General features: G+C 42.5%; 1 protein-coding gene across 3 annotated transcripts in view; it reads right to left on the reverse strand.

Annotated features, from left to right (window-relative positions):
* Positions 1-165: 165 nt before the first annotated feature.
* The window catches only part of LOC148074617 (tumor necrosis factor receptor superfamily member 19-like), a 21,989-nt gene continuing 379 nt past the window's right edge, over positions 166-21,775 (reverse strand). The window contains exons 2-10 of one of the 3 annotated variants that reach the window (XM_087795800.1): positions 19,510-19,569; positions 17,864-17,974; positions 11,048-11,226; positions 10,780-10,865; positions 4,871-5,035; positions 3,169-3,297; positions 1,585-1,708; positions 1,180-1,312; positions 166-791 (exon numbers count right to left, since the gene is read on the reverse strand). In XM_087795800.1, coding sequence (XP_087651926.1) covers positions 1,192-1,312; positions 1,585-1,708; positions 3,169-3,297; positions 4,871-5,035; positions 10,780-10,865; positions 11,048-11,226; positions 17,864-17,974; positions 19,510-19,557 — 963 coding nt within the window. In that variant the 5' untranslated portion in view covers positions 19,558-19,569 and the 3' untranslated portion in view covers positions 166-791; positions 1,180-1,191. Of the gene's footprint in view, positions 792-1,179; positions 1,313-1,584; positions 1,709-3,168; positions 3,301-4,870; positions 5,036-10,779; positions 10,866-11,047; positions 11,227-17,863; positions 17,975-19,509; positions 19,570-21,775 lie in introns of all 3 variants that reach the window. The other 2 variants (XM_087795799.1, XM_087795802.1) reach the window with 2 other exon arrangements.

Raw genomic sequence — 21,775 nt, forward strand, 5'->3', positions numbered from 1 at the left:
GAAAGAGGATGGAGAAGAGGAAGAGGTAGAGGAGGAGGAGTAAGAAGAGGAAGAGGAGGAGAAAGAAGAGGAGGAGGAGGAAAGAGGATGGAGAAGAGGAAGAGGTAGAGGAGGAGGAGAAAGAAGAGGAAGGAGGAAGAGGAGAAGGAAGAAGAGGAGAAGGAGGAAGAGGAGGAAGAAGAGAAAACCTACTTCCTGTCACGTTCTTCTCAAGAAAAAAAAGTTTAAACTCGTCAAACGTTTGTTAATCATTTAAATTGACATTTAAAATGTTTTAACCTGAGAAATTAAACTTTATTTATGTTCATTGTTTGAAAACATTTGACTTGATCTGTTTTTTGTGTAAAATTATTCATCATTTCCATATTTTGTCTTTGTTTAACATTTGTTTTAGATTAAAACGATGAAATAAAATCATTGAAAGTAACTTTGCACAACACGAGGTCCAGTGTGTCTGGGAGGAGGTCCCGGGGCGAGCCGGAGGAACCTCGGATCACAAGGAAAAATAACTTTATTTTCAATTCTTCTAGTTTCAAGTGTTTTATTCACAAAGTGTCGACATCAGTCCGAAGGTTTTTACAAAAATAGGATATTTTTCACATAAATATTTTACAGTATTTTACAGAATCTTCTGAAGATCGTGTTGAAGGTGCGTTTGGACGTTTAACACTTGAAGCTCAGGGTCGTCTCGGGGTCACGACCCTGGAACACCTGCTCCTCGTGGTGCGGGGGTCAAGGGCAGGTGTCTGTGGTTGAGGGTCTGGGGGGGCAGGTGTCTCTGGGGGGTCGTCCTGGAGGGACACGAGAGTCAGACCTCATACATGGACATACATTCACTCTGAGGTCGGATTATTTTTTTTAACGTCGTCTTCAATTCAATATAAAAAGGTTTTTAAAGCAGTTTGATCAGAAGCTGGTGATCTGTTAGTCATGTCTGGAGAATCTATTATATCAAACATTTACATTGAAATAAAACCACTACAGATGAAAAAATTTGCATTTAGAAAAATGGATTTAAAAGAAAGTAAAATTATTATTGGAATTCAAATCTCAATATGTAAACAATAAATGAATAAATTCAATAAAAACATAGATATTTCAAATAGAAATGATTGAATTCAACAATTCAAAGAAATAAAGATGTTAAAAGTCATTCACTGATGAGTCTCTGAGTCTCACCTTCTCAGCATCTCAGCTCCTGCAGGCGTCTCCAGCTTCATCTCCAGCTTCATCTCCAGCTTCATCTCCACCTCCGTCTTCACCTTCGTCTTCACCTCCGTCCTCTGAGTCGTCCTGAGGGACGTCCTGGTGTCTGTGAAACACACTCATGACTCAGAACATTCACCAGCGGTTCATTTTGTTCTTCAACGAGTGTCTGGTGAAAGATGAAAATGTGGGTCGAGGTTTCGGACAAAGAGCGATTGTTCTGCTGGATCACGTGACCAGGATGTTTGTCGCACAAGCAGAAGATCCAGGATGAGCTTCTCGCTCGAGCCGCTGCTCGTGTTCAGACGGCGTCGATGACACGCTTCTGGTTTCACGACTGCAGACTCTGATGGTTGAGGTCTGGGGTTGAAAACTCACCCGTCGCTGAGGCTGGGCTGCGACTGGAAGAGGCCGTCGTCGTGACGATGGTTATGACCGTCGTCGTGACGATGGTCGTGACTGCAGCGGTCGTCCCAGCAGAGAGACGGGATCAGAACCGGACCTGACACACAAACACAGGCGTCACTGACATCATTTTCATCGACTCGTCATGATTTATAGTCTGTTTTATCTATCGATCTACAATCTGTGAGAGCGCCACCTCCTGACCTCTGAACTACACTGTATCGTGAAACCTCGTTGACCGCATCGTGAAGCCTCATCAACTGCAACGTGAAGCCTCGTAAAATGTATCATGAAGCCTCATCAACTGCAACGTGAAGCCTCGTAAAATGTATCGTGAAGCCTCGTCAAACGTATCGTGAAGCCTCGTCAAACGTATCGTGAAGCCTCGTCAAACGTATCGTGAAGCCTCATCAACTGCAACGTGAAGCCTCGTCAAATGTATCGTGAAGCCTCATCAACTGCAACGTGAAGCCTCGTAAAATGTATCGTGAAGCCTCGTCAAATGTATCGTGAAGCCTCATCAAATGTATCGTGAAGCCTCGTCAAACGTATCGTGAAGCCTCGTCAAACGTACCCTGAAGCCTCGTCAAACGTACCGTGAAGCCTCGTCAAACGTATCGTGAAGCCTCGTCAAACGTACCGTGAAGCCTCGTCAAACGTACCGTGAAGCCTCGTCAAACGTACCGTGAAGCCTCGTCAAACGTATCGTGAAGCCTTGTCAAACGTATCGTGAAGCCTCGTCAAACGTACCGTGAAGCCTCGTCAAACGTACCGTGAAGCCTCGTCAAACGTATCGTGAAGCCTTGTCAAACGTATCGTGAAGCCTCGTCAAACGTATCGTGAAGCCTCGTCAAACGTATCGTGAAGCCTCGTCAAACGTATCCTGAAGCCTCATCAACCGCATCGTGAAGCCTCGTCAAACGTATCGTGAAGCCTCATCAAATGTATCGTGAAGCCTCGTCAAACGTATCGTGAAGCCTCGTCAAACGTATCGTGAAGACTCGTCAAACGTACCGTGAAGCCTCGTCAAACGTACTGTGAAGCCTCGTCAAACGTACCGTGAAGCCTCGTCAAACGTATCGTGAAGCCTTGTCAAACGTATCGTGAAGCCTCGTCAAACGTACCGTGAAGCCTCGTCAAACGTACCGTGAAGCATCATGATACCTCGTCAACTGTTTCATGAGGCTTCATCAACCCACCCCTTTTTCCCAAATAAAACACCTTCCAGACAGTAGTAATCGATAAAACAGAGATGATATCAGTTATTTTTGTTAACTAACTAACACACGCCTCACAGATGGTTCCAGCGTCTCTCAGATGAGTTTCACTCGTTTCAGTTTCACTCGACCTGAAGAACATTTCATGTAAACTTAAGTTAAAGATTGTGTTGCAGGTGTTGAGTTCATTAGTTTGAGTTCATTAGTTTGAGTTCATTAGTTTGAGTTCATTAGTTTGAGTTCATTAGTTTGAGTTCATTAGTTTGAGTTCATTAGTTTGACTTCAGGCGTTGATTCGACCTTTTAAACAGTTTTATGAACGAGTGGAACAACATCTCACCACACGCGTGTCCAGGATTCTGGTCAAACTGGCAACAGGGTCTCGGGGGGAAGCCATGGGGCCAGCGCGGGTCCAGACAGGACAGTTCCGCGGCTGCACTGTAGGGGCAGTCATGAGTCCTCAGAGACGCTGCTGAGGAGAAGAAGAAACATGTCTGATGATAAACGTCAAGTGTTTCTAAACTGTTGTCTGAGTCGTGACCGTCTTGCTCAACGGCACGACGGCAGTGAATATATTCAACGTAAACAACTGTCAAAGACGTTTCCACGGCGACCTGAGTGTCAGCGACGCGGCTGTGAATCCTGCCGTTAAATTCCTGACTGTCGTTTACAAACCCTTGAGCAGCTGCAGGGCAGAGAGGATTTGAACCCTCGACGAGTGAGTGACAGTCGAGCCTCGAGAGCGTTTTAATGGTTTGATGTTTGTTTCAATTATAAACACTAAACACTCGCATTCATCAAATTAAATTAAATATATCTTAGTTGCCTTTTTCTAATTCAATGTTAATTCTATTTTTATTTAATTGTTATAATTTTATTACATTTAAAATGCATAATTAAATGTCAACGTTTATATTTTTAAACACAGAGAATGAATTACAATAATTCAATAATTCTCTGTTTTTGGTACGTTTTTGTGTTTTTTAAAAAACATTTTTTTCTGTTTGTTTAAAACATTTTAAAACTAAATCACAAACCATTAGTGTGTTAGCATTGATGCTACATCATTAGCTCCAAGAGTCTGACAAGTTCATTGAACTGTTACTAGAAAATAAAAATCCTTCTTTTTAAAAAGAAACGATTTGATTATTTAGAAGTTCTTCAAAAGAAGAAACAGTTTTGTTTATGGACTAATAAGTGATTAGCATAAATGCTAACATGATAGCAACAAAATGGCTGCCGGCAGAATTCAGTGCTGTGTCTCAAATCACATACTTGCGTACTCAAAGTTAGTATTTTTAGTGGATCGATGGACACTTTCTACACTAAACGGCTCCATCTTAGTGACGTTGTAAACAGAAGGTACGACATATATATATATATATTCAATATATAGTACTTCTAGTGTACTAAGAGAAGTATGTTTGAGACATACTATCTGTGGAGGATTAGTTACTAGTTAGTACGTACACTATCCTGATGATACTAACTTCTAGTATACTAAGAGAAGTATGTTTGAGACATACTATCTGTGGAGGATTAGTTACTAGTTAGTATGTACACTATCCTGATGATACTAACTTCTAGTATACTAAGAGAAGTATGTTTGAGACATACTATCTGTGGAGGATTAGTTACTAGTTAGTACGTACACTATCCTGATGATACTAACTTCTAGTATACTAAGAGAAGTATGTTTGAGATGTACTATCTGTGGAGAATTAGTTACTAGTTAGTACGTACACTATCATGATGATACTAACTTCTAGTGTACTAAGAGAAGTATGTTTGAGACATACTATCTGTGGAGGATTAGTTACTAGTTAGTACGTACACTATCCTGATGATACTAACTTCTAGTATACTAAGAGAAGTATGTTTGAGTCATACTATCTGTGGAGGATTAGTTACTAGTTAGTACGTACACTATCCTGATGCATACTAACTTCTAGTGTACTAAGAGAAGTATGTGATTTCAAACTGTAATGTTCTGTGAGTTTCATCTTCTTGTTGCTTCTTCAGCTCCTGCTCTTCAGACTCACCGCTGGGTTTCTTCTCCAGTAACTGCCTCTTGCAGTAAATGACGCACAGAACCAGCAGTGCTAGCAACACGGTCGCTAACGCGCTGCAGATGACGGCTGCTAACGCCATGTCTCGCGGACTCGTGACCACCGAGGGCAGCGGCACCAGGTTGACGCGTCCACTGCCTGCACACCAAACACAAGGACGTCAGTTAAAGTGTGTACTTCAAAGTACTGAGGAACTAGTACTGACAGAGTTTACATACATTGAGCAGATATAAATATACTTTACTGATGTCTGGAGCTCAACATGGAAACAAAAATGAAATATTTTCTTCAACAAGATCATGTGACGAACAACAAAACACAAGATGGTGGCGATGAATAAAAACAAGACTAATGCTGTGTCTCAAATCGCATACTAATCTTAGTATGCTAGAAGTTAGTATGCATCAGTTTAGTATGCATACTAACTAGTACGCAAATTCTCCGCAGATAGTATGTCTCAAATCAAACCCTGAAGCTACACACTAACCGGAAATCACATGACAGCTTCTTCTTCTACTTCTATTTAACGATGTTTCAAGCAGCTGTTTGAACGCTATCGCCACCTGCTGGCAGCACGTATTGCAACTTTGGAAAAAGAAATAAAGAAAAAATATGAGAATCTAAATAATCGCGAGATATTTAAGCTGGTATCAGCAGCGAAGACGTGTTTATCCTCCTACTGCTGCTGAAAATACACATTTAAGTATATGCATATATATGCATTTATATATGACGTAACTTCCGTTTAAAACGTCACTAAAATGGCGGCTGTTTAGTGTGGTTAGTGTCCATCGAACCATGCTAGTTTTGTGGGCGTGTTAGTACGCCAATTTAGTATGCATGGCGCACTAAATTTCGCATACTAAGAATTGAGACACACTAACGTACTAAAAATACTAACTTTTAGTAGCTAGTATGCGATTTGAGACAAAGCATAAGTGTGTTTTACTAAAGCGATGCTAAAGTAATTAACATCGACTAAAATCACCAAAAATATAATTTATCTGCAGCGTCTTGACACAAACAACTTTAGTGCGTTTAATAGTAAAAATGTTAAATCAAATGAAAATGAAAAACATAGGAACAGCTGTGGTGCGTTCAATAGCGTGGGACAAATCAAATAAATAGAAAAACACATGTTATGATGCGTCCATAAGAAAACAACAGAATAATAAACTCTATTGTGGTTAAAAAACCTTCAAAAGTTGTTCTAATGATGGATCAAATCAATGAGACGAAAGAAAGAAAAGGGTTTAGAGAGAAAACGACTTCTGATCAGATTCAAATCCCACGTTTACAAACTGAGTTTAATAAACGTTGAAGTGATCGAGAGCAGAAGGTGTTCGAACTCGTTCTCTCGACTGAAATCACACTTTTTCTTGCACTTTTTTTCTTCTTCCCCGAAGGAAGAGTGACGTCACAAGAGTCCAGAGTCGAGTTGCTACAGAGTCTTGACACGAGCGACGACGATCAGACGTTGATGTAACTTCGGTTCAACTCGTCACTGAAAGATGTTAAAGTTGGTTCTTTTGTGACACAAACAAACAAACTATCGAAACAAGCTTTGGTACAAACACGTGATCAATACATAATATTTCAACTGATTGTTGACAAAGACTGAACATCACATTGATTTTTCACTTCTTTTGGACTGGAAATCATTTAAAATCTTTCTAGACCAGGGTCACAAAGCACTTTAACAAAACAATACAGAGTTAAATATATACATATTAAACTAGTTAAACTAGTGTAAATGAGGGAATCAAACCCTTTATAAACATCTTTGAACTGAACTGAACTGAAGCTTTGATGATTCATTTTTGGTGAGAATTCTTTGAAACGATTGAAAAGAAAACTCAAGACCTTTTATTTTGTGAATGACTTTCTAAATAAAGATCAAGCAGCTCAACGTTGTTCAGTTGAATTTAATACATTTGTTTCCTCAATGAAAGGATGTTTGAGAAGAAACTTAAACCTCTGTTTACTTTGTTACACATCAATCAAAAGAACGTGTCGTTTCACATCTGAGAGTTTCTTTGTTGTTCTGTGTCAACATGTCGTTCTACTGCTGAGCGTTCAGACACGAGCAGTCGATGAGATACAAAGATTCAGTTCATGTTCAGTCAGACACGAGTAGACGATGAGATACAAAGATTCAGTTCATGTTCAGTCAGACACGAGCAGTCGATGAGATACAAAGATTCAGTTCATGTTCAGTCAGACACGAGCAGTCGATGAGATACAAAGATTCAGTTCATGTTCAGTCAGACACGAGCAGTCGATGAGATACAAAGATTCAGTTCATGTTCAGTCAGACACGAGTAGTCGATGAGAGGAAACTACAATAATTAAGTTCATGTTCAGTCAGACACGAGTAGTCGATGAGAGGAAACTACAATAATTAAGTTCATGTTCAGTCAGACACGAGCAGTCGATGAGATACAAAGATTCAGTTCATGTTCAGTCAGACACGAGCAGTCTATGAGATACAAAGATTCAGTTCATGTTCACAGTCAGACACGAGTAGACGATGAGAGGAAACTACAAACATTCAGTTCATGTTCAGTCAGACACGAGTAGTCGATGAGAGGAAACTACAAACATTCAGTTCATGTTCAGTCAGACACGAGTAGTCGATGAGAGGAAACTACAAACATTCAGTTCATGTTCAGTCAGACACGAGTAGTCGATGAGAGGAAACTACAAACATTCAGTTCATGTTCAGTCAGACACGAGTAGTCGATGAGAGGAAACTACAAACATTCAGTTCAAGTTCAGTCAGACACGAGTAGTCGATGAGAGGAAACTACAAACATTTAGTTCATGTTCAGTCAGACACGAGTAGACGATGAGAGGAAACTACAAACATTCAGTTCATGTTCAGTCAGACACGAGTAGTCGATGAGAGGAAACTACAAACATTCAGTTCATGTTCAGTCAGACACGAGTAGTCGATGAGAGGAAACTACAAACATTCAGTTCATGTTCAGTCAGACACGAGTAGTCGATGAGAGGAAACTACAAACATTTAGTTCATGTTCAGTCAGACACGAGTAGACGATGAGAGGAAACTACAAACATTTAGTTCATGTTCAGTCAGACACGAGTAGTCGATGAGAGGAAACTACAAACATTTAGTTCATGTTCAGTCAGACACGAGTAGACGATGAGAGGAAACTACAAACATTCAGTTCATGTTCACAGTCAGACACGAGTAGTCGATGAGAGGAAACTACAATCATTCAGTTCATGTTCAGTCAGACACGAGTAGACGATGAGAGGAAACTACAAACATTCAGTTCATGTTCAGTCAGACACGAGTAGTCGATGAGAGGAAACTACAAACATTCAGTTCATGTTCACAGTCAGACACGAGTAGACGATGAGAGGAAACTACAAACATTCAGTTCATGTTCAGTCAGACACGAGTAGACGATGAGAGGAAACTACAAACATTCAGTTCATGTTCAGTCAGACACGAGTAGACGATGAGAGGAAACTACAATCATTCAGTTCATGTTCAGTCAGACACGAGTAGACGATGAGAGGAAACTACAAACATTCAGTTCATGTTCAGTCAGACACGAGTAGACGATGAGAGGAAACTACAATCATTCAGTTCATGTTCAGTCAGACACGAGTAGTCGATGAGAGGAAACTACAAACATTCAGTTCATGTTCAGTCAGACACGAGTAGTCGATGAGAGGAAACTACAATCATTCAGTTCATGTTCAGTCAGACACGAGTAGACGATGAGAGGAAACTACAAACATTCAGTTCATGTTCAGTCAGACACGAGTAGACGATGAGAGGAAACTACAAACATTCAGTTCATGTTCAGTCAGACACGAGTAGTCGATGAGAGGAAACTACAATCATTCAGTTCATGTTCAGTCAGACACGAGTAGACGATGAGAGGAAACTACAAACATTCAGTTCATGTTCAGTCAGACACGAGTAGACGATGAGAGGAAACTACAATCATTCAGTTCATGTTCAGTCAGACACGAGCAGTCGATAAAGTCATGCTCTCAGCAGGACGTCATCAGACAGGATATCAATGTTATCTGCAGCAGAGATAAAGTGCAGTGAAGCAGCTGCTGATATGATCTCAGTAAACCACAGCCTTTCATTCACTCCTGGAATGCCACACACCCCGAATAAAAGAAGCACTTCTGAGGTTGTTGGACGTCCTTTGAAGACTCTTCAAACACAAACAAATCCTCTGCTGAAGCACCGACTCTACTGTCCTCTGCCCACGTCCCAAACTAGCTGGGACTGAATCACATCATCACTGAAACGCTGCTGTGATGAACCGAGATCCTTCCTGGACTGTCGGGTCTGACGAGAACTCACAGGACGATCACGGTACCGGAGGAAAGCTCTGTTGGATCAGAGTGTCGTCAACACAACTGCAGCAGATGAAACACATCAGAGACTCAAGGAATCCATAAAACACAAATCACATTTTTCTCTTGGCCCCAAAGAGCCACCGGGGAGAAGGAACGAGGGATGAGAAGAGGAAGATTTACAACCTCCTCGGACGACGACAGCCTCGCATGCACAGCTGCAGCCGCCCCGGGCCACTGCGGCCTGGGAGTCCATCACGAGGTCCCTCCAGAGATAAGACCAGAGAGACGTTAGAGAAGAACTTATGAAACACACACATCTAAGTTTAAAGATGGACGTCCACACGAGACGCTGCCAAGCAGCTCTTCACCAACAGCTGCAGCTCCTTCTGGAAGTCACACTCAATTATCCGCGTGTTTTCTGTGGAAACCTGGAATCATGAGGTTGTGTTTAACTGCTTCTAACGGCCGGAAGAACAAAGCTAATTGGATCTAAGGTCCTGTGGAATGTGAACCCGGCGATGGGAAAACTACTGACTTCAACACTTCCTACGTCTTCTGGCGAGTCTGGATCGACAACAACACACTCGGTCCAAAGTAGGAGCAGGTTTCATGCAGATATACACCTTTTTTAAAGGCTTTTTAAAGGTTTTTTCTAATTAGAACAATAGTTAAGAAGAACAAAGTTGAGAAAAAAACCTCTTCAAGCTAATAAACAACACTTCATTATTACTACACAACTTTTTCTGCATATCATATTTAAAAAGAAATCAACATAGAAACAAAAGACAAAGAACAAACAAAGAAATAATAACATAAGTAAAATAAGAAGAAAATAATATGTGATGACAATAAACTATAAGATATATTTGTAAATATACAACATTTCTCTCAAACAATGAGTGAAAACACTGAATCTAAATGTGGACAAATGTGAAACTCGGGTTATTGCTGATGATAAAGTTACAGAGAGTTAAAGAGTCAGTACTTGAGTGACTTATGTCAGTCAAACTGAGCCTGAGAGACCTGGGTGTTGTATTTGACAAATGTCTCTAGTTCAACACTGAAGAAAACTGACACAAACTGTTTAAACTGAGAAAAATCTCTAAACTTAAATGATGTCACAACATGATCTTATAATGTTATGTTTGTGTCGTTGACACTATTGTAACAGTTTATTTAGTGTCTAAACCAGAAGGATGTTCTCGCCTGCAGTTCATACTAAACTCTGCAGCCAGGATTCTGAGCCGCTCTAGTAGAAGAACTCACATTTCTCCTTCAAACTCTTCACTAGTTTCTTTCAGGATCATTTTAAAATTCTGGTTCTTACTTTCAGATCTATTCATGGTCAGACCTTCCATCAGTGATCTGATCCAGACTTACACCCCAGCTCGGGCTCTGAGGTCTGTGGATCAGAATCTACTGATGGTTCCTGAACTTCCGGACCAGAGGAGAGAAATCCTTCCAGAGCTGCTAGTGTTTGTTTGGAGGAACTATTGTTGTTTTGTTTAGTGAAGAACACAAACACTTACAGTGAGGCTCATACGGAGGCGGAGGGTCTCCACACGGAATACACTCCATGTCTTGGAAGCCACTTAGTTTGGTCTTCCTGTAGAACCTGTAACAGAAGGTTTTAGATCCAGGTTTAGTTTGAATGGTTCACTTCCTCTGCCTTTCATCACTGAAGGTTTTTACAGTTCATGTATTGTTGATTATTGTATCATGAGATCTTCATAAAGGAATATAAAGGTCATCAAGGACCAGATCACTGAAGGATGAAGCTGTCAATCATCTCCTCACCCCGGCAGACACTCGCCACACACGGCGTTGCTGGTGGTGGAACAGTTGCTCTTCTGGAAGCGGTTGACGAGCCCACACTCCAGGCAGGGCTTGCACTTGTGCAGACTCCGGTCCTCCTTGAAGCGGCTGCTCCGGCAGGGAACACACCGGGCGTCCTCGCCGTAGCCGAAGCCACATTCCTGCCGGGATTAGTGGAGAAAACACCGGGTGAGAGGTGGAGCTGCTGGTCTGAGACGTGCAGCTGCTGAAAGGAGAGCTTGGACTCGGACGAGCAGGGGTTTGGAATTAAAGAACCATCTTGGCTCGCGCGAACAATGGCTGCTCTCTTTGGAGAGTCAATCTTACACTGGCAATAATCTCCCTGACTCTCCGCTGATGAACGAGCCGCCCTCGCTGCAGGAGCAGAGAGGCCACGCATTTCAATGACAAAGGCCTGCAGGGACTCCTACTGTTGTATTATGGCCCCGTTATGACTGAGTTTTGTGGGACCCCCACTCCAGGACCTCTCAGCGAGCGCCCCGATGATTGAGAGGGCGGCGAGCAAAGGGAGCTCTTTGAGACGAGGACGAGGATTATCGAGGTGCACGAGATGAAAACACACATGAAACTCCTTCGACCATGTGACTGATCTGAACCTTCAGACTGTGACGCACAAACCAGCGAGAACTAGATCCTCTGAGATCCAGACATCATTGAAACCAACCAATGTTGACACTGATCCAGAGACTTGATCCAGCCTCGAAAAACGTGGCCTGAGACGACTTTATTATTTACTTATTAATCAACTAGTTGTTTAAAACGGTTGGTGCCAGTAGCTGAAGTCCCATTGACCCGGTCCATAACCTCCATCGTGACATGAGTTCTGGTTCTGAGTGGCGCAGGTTTTAGAACCTGCTCAAGGGTTTAACGGTTCGTTCCGTCTGGAAAATACTGTAAATATTAACACATGTTAGATTTTCAGGAAGAGAATTTCAGGCAGAAGCAATTTAGTAAAAGATTAATGTTGTTTCTTTTGTTAATTAAATACTTTAACTTCTAAAAATATTATGCTCACAACTTCATGATTACCGTAGCCATGAGTGGAGTCATCAGAGGTACTTGAATGAACTGCTCGACCAGGATCATCGGTAACAACAATAAAGTAACATGTTGACAAAGAAAGAATCAAACGAGGATCAGAATGAAAAGACGTTTCATTCCCTGAAGAACGAGACGCTGATCGTGACGAGTTCACCTGCCGTCGCGCGTCTGTCATCGTTATCTTTGGTCTCGTCTCCAACTGGCTTCCATTATAATCCCCTGAAACTATGTTGAAAGTCTGATGACAGCCTGACGCGAGCGTGACAGCTGAGTCCCAACAAATCCTGATCGACGTCCTTCTGTCTTCCACAGTGCGACCCCGAGCCGGGATCCACGGGAGATTAAACGAAGGTCGGCTTCGAACAGGACGTCCCTGCGCTCGTCTCTCCTCGCCAGCGCCGGCTTCACCGCCCGGGCACGCAGGCGCTGGAATGTGGGCACGACAGTCAGGAATGGAGGCCCGGGTTTGACGGCAGCCTCGCCATGTGAGACAGGAAGTCGGACACGGAGATGTGTGCGATGGCACCGAAGGGGCCGGAGACGAGGAATTCTGTCTTTTAGCCAAACATGTGAAGCCGACACCAAGCCTGGTCCGCTCGGGTCCAGAACCAGCTGGTGCCGCCGCCGTACATGGTTCTGCAGCAGAGCTCATGGCAGCAGATGAAGGACGACAGGACGTCGATATCATTTCTAGAATCGCTTTGATCAACTTCATCTTTTGATGGATTTCAAATCCAGATTCTAAATCCTGCCGTTTTACTTACTTTTGTCGACTTCTACAAGTCACTTCAAGACACTTAAGTCTTTCTTCCCAACAAACCTTAGATGTTCACCATCTTTACCATTTATCTCCATACATTATCCAACCCATCATGAAACTGGTTTCAATTCCACTTCATCATCCTGTGAAAGTTATTCCAAGGAATGGTATCTCCCAAAGGATCCTTAAAGACTAACCATCTTCTTCAGCAAAACAAATGTGTTACACAAACAAACTGTTAAAACCAGGCATGAAGGCCAAGCAAGAGCAGGTAGTCGGATGTTTTTCCTGTGCTGTCAATAAGTAAGTAAGTAAGTAATATTTATTTATATAGCGCTTTTCGAGACCAGGGTCACAAAGCGCTTAAACAAACAAAACAATACTCAAAAAAGTACATACTTTAAAGATCAAGATAATACTGAGAACAACACAGGAGTTCGAGAAATTCAAGGAAAAGCCTGAACAAATAGAAACGTCTTAAGATGTTTCTTAAAGGAGTCAGTAGATCATCAAACAAAGATGTTTCTTGAAGGAGTCAGTAGATCATCAAACACAGATGTTTCTTGAAGGAGTCAGTAGATCATCAAACACAGATGTTTCTTGAAGGAGTCAGTAGATCATCAAACACAGATGTTTCTTGAAGGAGTCAGTAGATCATCAAACACAGATGTTTCTTGAAGGAGTCAGTAGATCATCAAACACAGATGTTTCTTGAAGGAGTCAGTAGATCATCAAACACAGATGTTTCTTGAAGGAGTCAGTAGATCATCAAACACAGATGTTTCTTGAAGGAGTCAGTAGATCATCAAACACAGATGTTTCTTGAAGGAGTCAGTAGATCATCAAACACAGATGTTTCTTGAAGGAGTCAGTAGATCATCAAACACAGATGTTTCTTGAAGGAGTCAGTAGATCATCAAAAACAGATGTTTCTTGAAGGAGTCAGTAGATCATCAAACACAGATGTTCTTGAAGGAGTCAGTAGATCATCAAACACAGATGTTTCTTGAAGGAGTCAGTAGATCATCAAACACAGATGTTTCTTGAAGGAGTCAGTAGATCATCAAACACAGATGTTTCTTGAAGGAGTCAGTAGATCATCAAACACAGATGTTTCTTGAAGGAGTCAGTAGATCATCAAACACAGATGTTTCTTGAAGGAGTCAGTAGATCATCAAAAACAGATGTTTCTTGAAGGAGTCAGTAGATCATCAAACACAGATGTTTCTTGAAGGAGTCAGTAGATCATCAAACACAGATGTTTCTTGAAGGAGTCAGTAGATCATCAAACACAGATGTTTCTTGAAGGAGTCAGTAGATCATCAAAAACAGATGTTTCTTGAAGGAGTCAGTAGATCATCAAACACAGATGTTTCTTGAAGGAGTCAGTAGATCATCAAACACAGATGTTTCTTGAAGGAGTCAGTAGATCATCAAACACAGATGTTTCTTGAAGGAGTCAGTAGATCATCAAACACAGATGTTTCTTGAAGGAGTCAGTAGATCATCAAACACAGATGTTTCTTGAAGGAGTCAGTAGATCATCAAACACAGATGTTTCTTGAAAGAGTCAGTAGATCATCAAACACAGATGTTTCTTGAAGGAGTCAGTAGATCATCAAACACAGATGTTTCTTGAAGGAGTCAGTAGATCATCAAACACAGATGTTTCTTGAAGGAGTCAGTAGATCATCAAACACAGATGTTTCTTAAAGGAGTCAGTAGATCATCAAACACACATGTTTCTTGAAGGAGTCAGTAGATCATCAAACACAGATGTTTCTTGAAGGAGTCAGTAGATCATCAAACACAGATGTTTCTTAAAGGAGTCAGTAGATCATCAAGAGCAAAGAGAGAGAAGATTATTCCAAAGTTTAGGAGCAACAGCCTGAAAAGATTTCTCTCCTCTGGTCCTGAACCGTGTGTGTGGAACCATAAGTAGATTCTGATCCACAGACCTCAGAGCCCGAGCTGGGGTGTAAGGCTGGATCAATCAAGTCATTTACCCTCTCATGGCACATATGAGTCTCAAATGTCATCAAACTATTGACTCACGATAAAACGCTTGTATGTTCGTATGTTTTGATGAGTCTTTTATTTGTTCGTTTCAAGGTCACTTTTATTGCCCAAAAAGAGGTTCTGTAAACCTTTGTCCTCCTTTCTGATCGATTTCAAGTTTTGACAAATAATAGTAGTTAAAATGAATCATAATCAATTCATCCAGATACATAGATAAGTACAATAATTACATAGAAAACAAATAAATAAATAATTCAAAAGTTACCAACGAAAAGTGAAAGTTCATGTCAAGCATGAGAGAGTTTATGTTGTAACATCTAATGGCAGGAATAACAAAGTCCTAAAAGGTTTTGCAGTGCAGGGAGAGGAGCCTGTTGCTCAGACAGTTTCTGGAGGGTTCCTCCGGACGCCCTGCATAAGAACCTTCATCCCTTTCTCCAGCACTGATCCCACAGAGTCCACACTCTCCCCATGACACTCGTCAGGATCAGCCTGTCCAGCCCATCACCATCTCTGGAGGTCATGCCTCCCTCCAAACACTAGCTACGACCCAGTCTGCTCTGACCCTGACCAGTCCAGTCTGGGGTCCAGGAGGAGGTAAATACATCACTACAACTGAATACATCAATATATACAATACCTCCTCAGTATGAACCATTATCAACATGAAGGTTCCTCTCTTCGTTGCAAAACACTTTAAAGTTAAGGAAGGTCATAACTCTGGTTCTAAGCCACGTCCTTCAGAGCGAAATCTTAGCATGAAAACCAGCGACTTAATCTCTTGAATTCTCTCTGGTATCTCTGATCCATGTGGGGTGAGAGTGCCAAGCATAACAGGCGTCTGGAGGGAGTCATGGAGACCTGGAGCATGTTCAGGCACAGATATGGCTGAGATTAGGGGGAATCACATGGGCGGAGAGACGGGGGGGCAGTCATCTGATCCGGTCATAAAACAACAGGGAACACAATCCGTTCGCTCCAGTGATCACATCCTCAGTCTGCTGGAGGTTCAACCAGATGATATGAAGCTACAAGGACTGCTCCTAGAACTGTGGACCAGGACTTTAATGGAGCCGTCACAGAAGGTCTTCCTGATACAAACACATCAAAGTCAGAAGCGAACCCTTCACCTTCACCTCCGACCCCTTCCAGCTCCACACTGAACAACAAACATCTCTGGTTTGACTCTCAGGGACGAGGAGTGAGGAAGAACAACTGGTCTTGATGGACCTGCTGTGTGGGCGGATCTTCCAGCTCCAGTCAGAGCTAATTGATGTTTGTCCGAGACCAGAGGCAGAACTTCCAGAGGCAAACTGGGGCACATTCCTCTGGGATCTCTATGGCAGCTGCTCGGAGGGACTCCAACAAGTCCGTCCCTCTCAGGGCAGATCGTCTTGGTTACAGCGAGGACCTCTCGCCTGGGAAAACCCTCTCCACGTCCCACTGTGAGCCGGCTCCCCGCGACCTCCCTCAAAGGAATGAGGCCAATTATTAACCAGGACCTCGTTCAGGCTCCACCGCTGAAGCTGCAGTGTGTGCTCGGAGATTAGTGTGCGTCGCATGTGTGCGACAGATGTCAACACACTTTTGTCGTCGCCAGAAGTTCAGGGACGTGAATCCACTTGAAGTCGCACAATCAGTTGAACCGTGTCTGACGACAACTACACACATCTATCCTGGTTTGATACGAACTTGACTCAAGAACTTGTGAGAACTTTAACTCTTGTGAACATGTTTGATCAAGTGTTTCCTTGATTATATCACATATTTGAAGAGATCTCATCGTTAATAATAATAAAAATTATGATAATAATCTCTATACATTTTAATGGAGTGTCATGTCTGTCTGAACGACTCCCACAATGCACTGCAACAGTTAAGTCAAAGTTTGAAATCAAGTTCGTACAGATAAGTAAGAATTAAGTTTCAGATGATTCCATCAATAAAAACCTGAGCCGCTCAAGGTCACCGTTGAAGTGAGGAGTTTCTGCAGCACGTTGGTGTCAGAGGTAGGATGGTATTGTGAGGGACGTGCACCAAAGACATGGAATGATGTGTTTGATGTGTCAGGGGACCAGCTCTAGAGCAACACACCAGAACCAGGTCCTGGTGTCGAGGCCCCGGGCCCTGAAGGAGACCCAAGAGTTGGAGGAAGAGCAGGGTGTCCTGTATCTTAAGGTTTACTTCAGCTTCCTTTTTAACCGCCTCAGCAGCTGCTGCAGATGGATCGTCACGGTGGTTCCATCAAGATGTCTTCAGACTCTCCTGAGGACATGATGAGGACCATGAAGATCAACGACTCATTGAAGACCAAACAATCCTTGCACTCGGACACAAAAGAGAGGCAAGAGTCTGACTGGCTAAAGAAGCTAAATGTTAGCATCAACAAGAAAACCTGCTTCAGATCCACGAGGTCACAGCAGGTCCAGAACCCCCGTCAGAGGACCAGATGGATAAGAACCAGGACGAGTCTGTGAGGCGTGAGACACTCTTTGATCATCTGACAACATTCGTCTGTAACTCTCAACTATTTCACGGAGAACGAAACGTCAATAAAATCCTCGGAATCCTGGAACCGTGACTCAGATCAAAGCAAACATGTTCCTCCACAAACGTGAAGAAACGCTGCGGGTCTAGTTCACCTGCAGGACCAGGTGTGACCCGAGCGAGCGCAGGCCTGGTTTCAAACGCGAAGACAATGAGTCGCGGCTGCAGGGAAACAATGGAGGCTTTGAGCAGAAGAAGGTCATGGGCGTGACGGCGCTTCTTCTGAAGCCACTAGACTTGGCTGCGCTCGGCATGAAAGACAGGAAGTCATAAATAACCTCGTTCCTCTGGATCTCACTAACATTCTCGTGGTTCCTCAGCATCTCTGGGTCCAGGAAGTTGTTCTTAGATGGACAGGAAACCGTGTTCCCTGCTCGTCCACCGATGGATCCTCAAACACAGACTCGTACCTTCGACAGCTCCTGACCCGCCTCACACTGCCTGCAGGGTCTGCAGGTCCCGAGCCGGTCCTGGTACTCCTGCTCCCGGCACTCCCGGCTCTCCTCCATGGCGGCCGTCATCTGAGGGAGAAGGACGTGAAACAATCCTTCTCTTGTCGGAGCTTCTGGCTCAGTTTGATCTGCAAACTGGTCTCACCTGCTCCAGCAGGACAGGTGCCAGGAGGCAATCACGTTTGTATCAATGGATCAATAAATAACACACACACACACACACACACACACACACACACACACACACACACACACACACACACACACACACACACCGTGATCACAACACGAGCCACACACACACCGTGATCACGACACACACACACACACACACACACACACACACACCGTGATCACGACACACACACACACACACACACACACACCGTGATAACGATACACACACACACACACACCGTGATAACGACACACACACACACACACCGTGATCACGACACACACACACACACACACACCGTGATAACGACACACACACACACACACACACACACACACACACACACACACACACACCGTGATCACGACACACACACACCGTGATAACGACACACACACACACACCGTGATCACGACACACACACACACACCGTGATCACAACAGTTGCAGAGGAACTACTGGTTTCTTCATCATAACACAACAGAACTGATCTTTGTGTTAGAGACACACACACACTCCTGGTCGCACATACACAATCATAGTGATGTTACAACACACACACACACTCCTGGTCGCACATACACAATCACAGTGATGTAACAACACACACACACTCTCCTCGTCGCACACACACAATCACAGTGATGCAACAACACACACACACACTCCTGGTCGCACATACACAATCACAGTGATGTAACAACACACACACACACTCCTGGTCGCACATACACAATCACAGTGATGTAACAACACACACACACACTCCTGGTCGCACATACACAATTACAGTGATGTAACAACACACACACACACTACTGGTCGCACATACACAATTACAGTGATGTAACAACACACACACACACTCCTGGTCGCACACACACAATCACAGTGATGTAACAACACACACACACACTCCTGGTCGCACATACACAATCACAGTGATGCAACAACACACACACTCTCCTGGTCGCACACACACAATCACAGTGATGTAACAACACACACACACACTCCTGGTCGCACATACACAATTACAGTGATGTAACAACACACACACACACTCCTGGTCGCACATACAGAATCACAGTGATGTAACAACACACACACACACTCCTGGTCGCACATACAGAATCACAGTGATGCAACAACACACACACACACTCCTGGTCGCACACACACAATCACTGTGATGTAACAACACACACACACACTCCTGGTCGCACATACAGAATTACAGTGATGTAACAACACACACACACACTCCTGGTCGCACACACACAATCACAGTGATGTAACAACATACACACACACTCCTGGTCGCACACACACAATTACAGTGATGTAACAACACACACACACACTCCTGGTCGCACACACACAATCACAGTGATGCAACAACACACACGAGTGACGACAAACTTGCCAGAGACGATCCCACGACGTGCAGCGAGATCACAACAGTCCAGAACATCTTCTCGTCCTCCTGGACACCAGAACGTAAACACAGTGTTGTTGACAAACACAACACAAACATTAATCAATAACAACATCTATTTGTTGCCGTGACGACGACTGATGTCGAGCAGGAACCAGATGAAGTTCATTCAAAGTAAGTTTTACCTTAAGTTAAGTTAAGTTATGATCTTTAAAGATGTCAAATGTCCCCAATGATGGAAGAATTAAAGGTTTATTAATCAATTATATATATTATTATTATTATTAACATCTAGATCACAGGTGTCAAACTGGTCCAGAGAAGGGCCGAGCCGGTGCAGGTTTTGGATCCAACCAGTCAAGCACATTATAGTTGAACCAATCAGGCGTCTGAAGACAGTCATCAATTAACAGTCAGGTGTTGCTTGTTTAAGAAGCCGACACCTGATTCGTTAGCTCATGTGTGCTTGACTGGTTGGAACAAAAACCTGCACCGGCTCGGCCCTTTTCTGGACCAGTTTGACACCCCTGATCTAGATGATTTAAATATTCATAGAACATATCATTAATGGGTTAATTTAGCTGAAGCTCAACATTGTCAATACATTTTTATATTAATATTGTTTAAACTGATTAAATGTGATGATGCCGACAAATCAAAGTTATTGATCACGTTGATCAAGTGTTAGAAAAAGAGACAATAAATAATCAATGTCAACAGTTCTACAGAGACCTCATCAATATTCATGTCAACAGTTCTATAGAGACCTCATCAATATTCATGTCAACAGGAAAAGATCATATTTATTAACACAGTGTTTTTAATTCTAGTTTGTTTGAAACGTTTCATACAAAAGTAAAATCACTTATTAAATAATGTTAATGTTTCTTAAGTTAATTTATTTTAACGACTTCCTGTAACTGATGCTTTAAACCTGTGAGTTAGAATTGAGTTAAAACATGAAGATCAATAAAGATGTTTCTATGAAGAGTGAAGACTTGATTGACATGTGACTGGATCTAAAGAGTTGTAACATCACATTAACACGTTACACACTCGTTACACACTCGTTACACACTTGTTACACACACGTTACACACGCGTTACACACTCGTTACACACTTGTTACACACACGTTACACACTCGTTACAAACACGTTACACACAAGTTACACACTCGTTACACACACGTTACACACACGTTACACACTCGTTACACACACGTTACACACTCGTTACAAACACGTTACACACACACACATTACAAACACGTTACACACACGTTACACACTTGTTACACACACGTTACAAACACGTTACACACACGTTACACACACGTTAAACAAACGTTACAAACACGTTACACACAAGTTACACACACGTTACAAACACGTTACACACACACACATTACAAACACGTTACACACACGTTACACACTTGTTACACACACGTTACAAACACGTTACACACACATTACAAACACGTTACACACACGTTACACACTTGTTACACACACGTTACACACTCGTTACAAACACGTTACACACAAGTTACACACACGTTACAAACACGTTACACACACACATTACAAACACGTTACACACTCGTTACACACTTGTTACACACGTTACACACACGTTACAAACACGTTACACACACACATTACAAACACGTTACACACACGTTACAAACACATTACACACACACATTACAAACACGTTACACACGTTACACACACGTTACAAACACATTACACACACACATTACAAACACGTTACACACACGTTACAAACACATTACACACACACATTACAAACACGTTACACACACGTTACAAACACATTACACACACACATTACAAACACGTTACACACACGTTACAAACACATTACACACACACATTACAAACACGTTACACACGTTACACACACGTTACAAACACATTACACACACACATTACAAACACGTTACACACACGTTACAAACACATTACACACACACATTACAAACACGTTACACACACGTTACACACGTTACAAACACATTACACACACACATTACAAACACGTTACACACACGTTACACACGTTACTAACACATTACACACACACATTACAAACACGTTACACACGTTACACACACGTTACTAACACATTACACACACACATTACAAACACGTTACACACACGTTACAAACACATTACACACACACACATTACAAACTCGTTACAAACACGTTACACACACGTTACA

This window comes from Callionymus lyra, chromosome 7, assembly GCF_982586985.1.
Source record: "Callionymus lyra chromosome 7, fCalLyr1.hap1.1, whole genome shotgun sequence".
Lineage (NCBI taxonomy): Eukaryota > Metazoa > Chordata > Actinopteri > Syngnathiformes > Callionymidae > Callionymus > Callionymus lyra.